Source organism: Nicotiana sylvestris, chromosome 2 (assembly GCF_000393655.2).
Source record: "Nicotiana sylvestris chromosome 2, ASM39365v2, whole genome shotgun sequence".
In the NCBI taxonomy this organism is placed as follows: Eukaryota; Viridiplantae; Streptophyta; class Magnoliopsida; order Solanales; family Solanaceae; genus Nicotiana; species Nicotiana sylvestris.
In genome coordinates this window covers 98,845,811-98,852,464 of record NC_091058.1, presented here as the reverse complement: position 1 = coordinate 98,852,464, position 6,654 = coordinate 98,845,811, and the positions used below count along the sequence as shown (strand labels likewise).

Genomic DNA, 6,654 nt, shown 5'->3' with positions numbered 1-6,654 from the left:
GGTCATCGAAAATCACAAATTCTCTAACATCATCAAACTCAGGGAAAGGATTGAAGAAGGGATCAAAAGTGGGATGGTAACCAATATTGAGGCATTGCAGGCTACGAACAAAGCATTACAGTCAGGGGGTATATCAAAGAAGAAAGAGATAGGGGCAGTGATGGTAGCCCAAGGTCCAAAATCTCCACTCACATACCAAACACCTCCACCCATATACCAACCCTCACCCCCCAGATATCCTCAACCCGCTACCACCTACCACACTTATAACACCCAGCCAACCTACTATTATTCACCTCCAACCCGCCAAAACTATCAAAAACCCAGACCCAATTTTGATTGCAGACCACCCAGACAATACAACCCTATTACTGAACCCATTGACTAACTATATGATAGACTGAAGGCTGCCAGATATGTTACCCCTATTCCTGTTGTTGCCATAGAAATCTCCTCCCAGTGGGTCAACCCAAAAAAAACATGTGCATATCATTCCCGTATGAAGGGACATACCATTGATGAATGCCGCACTCTAAAAGACAAGATTTAGACCCTGATTGATACCAAAATTATACAAGCAAAGGAAGTGACACCCAATGTCCGCAATAATCCCCTCCTAGATCATAGGGGTAAAGGAGTAAATATGATAGAAAATAATGAAGAATGGATCCTGAAGGGTCAATTGGGCTTATTCGGGAAGGTAACGACTGATCGGCTCCAACCCTACACCACTATAGAGTGGCAAGAGCGGTCGATGCAGCTTTTACCCGAAAAGGTCGGGATCAAATCTACAGGGAGCTAAAATATGTTTGGAGTTGGATTCCTATCTAATCTAGCAATGTGCAGTGCTCTTGATTGCATTTCCAATCAGTCTTTTGTTTGTTTGCTATTTCTAATTTTATACTAATGATGCACGAAATTAAGCTAAGTAGATATTTTGTGGGGTTTTCTAAATTGGTAAAGAGGCATCAGGGAAGTGACTTACTCCTAGGTGAGTATCTAACGGGATATAGAACTTAGGGCAATAATGTTATAGTTGAGATCATGATATAGCTAATGCACGTAGCTACTCACTCTATACCTCTCGGTAGTTTGAGTGACGTTGCCCTAATTGGCTTTCTCAAGCCCAATTGGGTGTTCAATTTGTACAAGCAAAGTTGGCTCAAGTCAGGTATTACTATCTCTAGGTTTAACCCTTTAATTGGGGCTATCAATCTCTTGAATACACCCAATTCCTTGTTGGTCTGAATTTCCTAGACTTAAGCTCTCTTTCTCAAGAAGAGCCTAAGTCAAAAAGGCCCAAATTACTGTTTGCAACCACCAATTCAACATAAAAAGAACAAATCAGGCCAAAAATCAATCACCCATAAATATCTAAGCCCTAAAATAAGAGACCCATTAAATACCCACACTAGGGTTGAGCTACAACCCTAGCTAATGGGTTTAGCTACTCATAATTGAAAAAGAAATCATATATTGAGATGAAATAGAAGCCATAAAATGTAATTACAAGATAAGAATCTAAGATTAATTATTAAACAAGCTCTAAGATTACTCAAAAAGGGTAAAAACAGCGTTCACTTACTCAGCTAAACAAAAGATGACCTAAAAATCTAAAAAAGAAGTATTTATACACAGCCAAATTTTTCAGACAAAAATGCCCCTGATGGAGGTACAACTAACAGAGGAAAATGGACCGCTGCAGTGGTGAGGCTACCGCAACCGCATAAAATCAAGCGCGGATCGCAGTATTTAACTTTTAGCTCAACTTTAGACTCTCTGAGTCTCTCCTTCGTTGACCGCGATAAAAGGACCGTTATCGCGGTAGAGGCACCGTTGCCGCACAAAAGCACCAGGGGCAGCGGTAACTTGCAATCCCAAAAATGCAGCTCTCTAAACCTTGCCACCGCGGACCACCTCAGCGGTGGGTCCTCCTCGTCCGTGGTTTATTTTTCGCTGTAGCGCTCAGTTGACTCAGCTTTGACTTGTGCATGTTTCACTCCTTTTTGAGTTGATTTTGACTTCTTGTATCTTTTTGACCAAACACTGCAAACAAGCACAATAAGTTAGCTTTTGGGAATACTTGTACACACTTTTAATCTAAAACTCAAATAAAATAGACTAGAATCCCTAGTTATCAATGAACCTAAGAAACCTGCAGTCACACTCACTCCTATTGTGGTACAGATACAGCCACCGGTCAAAGTTGAGGTAGCCGCATCAGCTCCGTTTGAAAGTGAAGTGACAGCACCTGCAACTATACCTACTCCATTTGAAGTAGAAGCAGCCATACCCTTCACTATGACGGTGGCATCTACACCACCTTTCAATTCTAACGCCATACCTTGGGATTATGTTGCCAAATCTAGGAGAAAAAGGAAAGAAAAAAAGGAAGAGTCTGGTGCTGCACAAGGGATGACCAGAACTGGAAGAATCTATACACTTGAAAATTTGGGAGAACAAGCAAGAAAGCTGTTGCCAAACAACCCATCATTGAAACTGGTCCAGATGACCTCTGGAGGAAAGTACATGCAAGAGAATACTCTGTTGTTGATCATCTGAACAGAACTCCCGCCCAGATATCCATCCTATCGTTGTTATAAAATTCTAAGGCGTATAGGAATGCTCTGATGAAAGTGTTAAATGAAGCGTACGTGCGCAATAATATCACCAGTGGAGAAATGGCCAACATGGTGGGGCAAGTACTAGAAATCCACAAGATCACTTTTCACGAAGACGAGATGCCGCTTGAGGGATTGAGCCACAATAGGGCACTGCACATCACAGTGCAATGCGAGGATAAGTTCATTGCCAGGGTTTTGATAGACGAAGGGTCCAGCCTCAATATCTATCCGCTGACAACTCTGAAAAGGTTGGGCAAGGGTTTGCATGAAATACGAGCAGGAACTATGAATGCGAAGGCGTTCGATGGGTCGCAAAGAGCCACGATTGGGGAAACCAATTTATGTTTGCAAATGGGTCCTACTTGGTTCGATGTCGAATTTCAGGTGCTAGACATATCCGCCTCCTATAATCTGCTGTTGGGACAACCTTGGATATATGCCGCTAGGGCTATCGCATCCACTTTGCACCAGGCTATGAAATTTGAATGAAATCATTAGGAAGTAATCATTCACGGATATGGAAGAAATCCCATTTATACCAAAGAAATTGTTCTGGTCGTGGAGAATATAAGGAAGTTGGGCGGAAAGACTTATCACCGCATCGAGCGTGTCAATGCAATTGACAAAGATAAATGGCGGAGCACCAAAATAGAAAGCATATGGCATGGTCAGGGTATGAACCCGGCAAAGGCCTTGGGAAGAAACTCCAGGGCATCACCAAACCAATACAGCTGAAACGTCATGGTACAACTTTTGGGCTTGGATATCCGTATACATGGCAAGAATATGATGATTGGTCGCCACCATAGCGCGGTCCCTATTACCCTCTTGAGTAGCCAATGCCGCATCTGAGTCAGACCTTCCATCAGGCTGATACAATATGGGGATCCGAAAAAGAAGAAGCTTGGCTGGGCTAAGGAATTTATTCTTAGAAGACGAAGATATGGATTGCAATGTGATAGTTGAGGAGGAGGAGGAAGAAGGCCTTATCATTCAGACGGTGGAGACGGGAGCATTTATGAGGAACTGGACCGCCACACCATCCAGGGCCAGACAACGAATATGACATGTAATGAGACAATGCAACATATGGATAGTGAAGAAGAAGATGAGATACCTGAGGAAGTTATTAGAGAAGTTGAGAATTTTGAGAATAAGCCTAAGTCCAACCTGGACGAAATCGAGATAGTCAATTTGGGAGATTCTGAAACCATCAATGAAACTCGCATAAGTATTCACCTGTCACTGTCGGAGAAGGAAGAATACACTCATTTCCTAAAATAATATGAGAATATTTTTGCGTAGTCATATGATGACATGACCGTCTGAGCACATCTATAGTGGCTCATAAATTGCCTACCAATCCAATGTGTCCACCAGTGAAGTAGAAACTCAGAAAGTTCAAACCAAACATGAGCGTAAAATCGAGGAGGAAGTCACTAAGCAGATCAAAGCCAAGGTCCTCAAGGTAGTTGAGTACCCAACCTGGTTAGCTAACATTGTACCGGTTCCAAAGAAAGATGGGAAAATCAGGGTATGTGTTGACTATCAGGATTTAAACAGAGCAAGTCCCAGGGACGATTTCCCACAACCAAGTATACACATTCTGATCGACAATTGTGCCAAGCATGAACTCCAATCCTTTGTAGATTGCTTCGCGGGTTATCATCAAATTTTGATGGACGAAGAAGACGCAAAGAAAACAACTTTCATTACACATCATAGAGAGTGTATTGCTACAAGATGATGCCATTCGGTCTAAAGAATGCTGGGGCCACCTATATGAGGGCCATGATGACTATCTTCCATGATATTATACACAAGGAAATAGAGGTATATGTTGACGACGTCATCATCAAATCCAAGAAAGCCACAAATCACATAGCAGACTTGAGGAAGTTCTTTGACCGGCTACAGAAATACAATTTAAAACTGAACCCCGCAAAATGTGTATTCGGGTTCCCACCAAAATATTGTTGGGATTCATCGTCAACTGCCGAGGAATCGAGTTGGACCCGTCAAAGGTTAAAGCTATCCAAGAATTACCATCACCGAAGAACAAGAAGGACGTGATGAGTTTCCTGGGATGCCTCAATTACATCAGCCGCTTCATAGCACAATCCACAGTAATATGTGAACCAATTTTCAAAATGCTGAAGAAGGATGATGCAACCAGTTGCACCAAGGATTGTTAGAAGGCTTTTGACAAAATCAAGGAATACTTGTCCACACTGCCGGTCCTAGTCCCGCCAGAACTTGGTAGACCACTGCTACTCTACCTCTCTGTATTAGATGAGGCTTTCGGTTATGTTTTGGGACAAAATGACGAGATGTGAAGAAAAGAGCAAGCCGTATATTACTTGAATAAGAAGTTCACACCTTATGAAGCACGGTACTCTCTGCTGGAACGCATTTGCTGTGCTCTGACATAGACAACAAAGAAATTGAGGCACTACTTCTGTGCCTATACCACATAGCTCATATCAAGGATGGATCCTCTGAAGTACATTTTTCAGAAGCCTATGCCTACCGGGAAGCTGGACAAGTGGAAAATATTGCTGAGTGAGTTTGATATCATCTATGTAACTCAGAAGGCAGTCAAAGGACAATCGTTGACGGATCATCTTGCTGAGAATCCTGCAGGAGGAGAATACAAACCACTAAAAACGTATTTCCCTAACGAAGAAGTGTCATTCGTAGGAAAGGACATTGGTGAAGCCTACGACAGTTGGAGAATGTTTTTCAACGGAGCTGCAAATTTCAAAGGAGTCAGTATCGGAGTCGTCTTGGTATCGAAAATCGGTCAGCACTACCCGGTGTCCACAAAAGTCAGGTTTCCTTGCACCAATAATATGGCTGAGTATGAAGCCTGCATATTAGAGATCAATTTGGTCGTCGACATGAATGTTCAGGAACTACTGGTAATCAGTGACTCAGACCTGTTGATGCACCAGGTACAAGGAGAATAGGCTATGGAAAACACCAAGATACGGCCATATCTACATCACGTACAAGAGATGATGAAGAGGTTCACAAAGATAGAGTTCCGGCATGTCCCCAGAATCCAAAATGAATTTGCAGATGCATTGGCCTCCCTGCCCTCAATGATACAACATGCAGACAAGAATTTTATCAATCCCATTCTGGTGAGGATCCACAATCAACTGGCATACTGTGCCTATGCCACAGAAGAAACAGATGAAAATCCATGGTTCCACGACATTAAGGAATATTTGGCAAAAGGAGAGTACCTAGAACAGGCAAACCATACTCAGAAATGCACACTGCGGAGGCTGTCCAATTATTTATTTCAAAGCGAAGGAATTTTGTATGGAAGAACACCTGATCTAGGACTATTAAGGTGTGTTGACACCAAAGAAGCTTCCAAATTGCTCGAGGAAATACATGCCGAAACTTGCGGCCCACATATGAATGGTTTTGTTCTAGCCAAGAAGATACTCAGGGCCAGATACTTTTGGATGACTATGGAAACAAATTGCATCCGGCATGTCAAGAAATGCCACCAATGCCAGATACATGCAGATATGATAAGGGTGCCGCCAAACGAACTCAATACAACAAGTGCACCTTGGCATTTTGCTGCTTGAGGAATGGATGTCATTGGTCCAATCGAACCCACTGATTCAAATGGGCACATGTTCATTTTAGTGGCCATCGATTACTTCACTAAGTGGGTTAAAGTTGCGTCCTACAAAGCGGTAACCAAGAAAGTCGTAATGAGGCACTATGAGAAATTAGCCCTCATAGATGGAAAAAGGATGAATGCAGTGTGTCATGGTCAGCTTTATCAGAACAGAATGTCCAGAGCTTTTAATAAAAGGGTTAAACCAAGACAGTTCACACTAGGGCAGCTTGTCATGACCCTAAACCTGGACTCGGTCGTGATGGCACCTATTGTGAAACAAGGAAAGCCGACACAACTCCCTAATTCATTTAAACAAATATAATAATTCTATTTAAGTCATTAACATACTATAAATCCTAAAATAAAAGTGAGATAGAACATTTG

General features: G+C 42.3%; 3 protein-coding genes across 3 annotated transcripts; all 3 read left to right on the top strand.

The window, feature by feature from the left end:
* Positions 1–2,681: 2,681 nt before the first annotated feature.
* LOC138885305 (uncharacterized) lies at positions 2,682–3,113 on the top strand. Its single transcript, XM_070166241.1, has one exon. The coding sequence runs from the start codon at positions 2,682–2,684 to the stop codon at positions 3,111–3,113; it is 432 nt and encodes a 143-aa protein (XP_070022342.1).
* A 2,000-nt stretch (positions 3,114–5,113) lies between these two features.
* Positions 5,114–5,593, top strand: LOC138885304 (uncharacterized). Its single transcript, XM_070166240.1, has one exon. It carries the CDS (start codon positions 5,114–5,116, stop codon positions 5,591–5,593), a length of 480 nt encoding a protein of 159 aa, XP_070022341.1.
* Positions 5,594–5,596: 3 nt separating this feature from the next.
* On the top strand, positions 5,597–6,232 carry LOC138885303 (uncharacterized). Its single transcript, XM_070166239.1, has one exon. The coding sequence runs from the start codon at positions 5,597–5,599 to the stop codon at positions 6,230–6,232; it is 636 nt and encodes a 211-aa protein (XP_070022340.1).
* Positions 6,233–6,654: the final 422 nt, after the last annotated feature.

Bases quoted from the DNA above. Each gene is read 5' to 3' on its own strand.
- LOC138885304 (XM_070166240.1), top strand. From the start codon at position 5,114: ATGGATCCTCTGAAGTACATTTTTCAGAAGCCTATGCCTACCGGGAAG.
- LOC138885305 (XM_070166241.1), top strand. From the start codon at position 2,682: ATGGCCAACATGGTGGGGCAAGTACTAGAAATCCACAAGATCACTTTT.
- LOC138885303 (XM_070166239.1), top strand. From the start codon at position 5,597: ATGGAAAACACCAAGATACGGCCATATCTACATCACGTACAAGAGATG.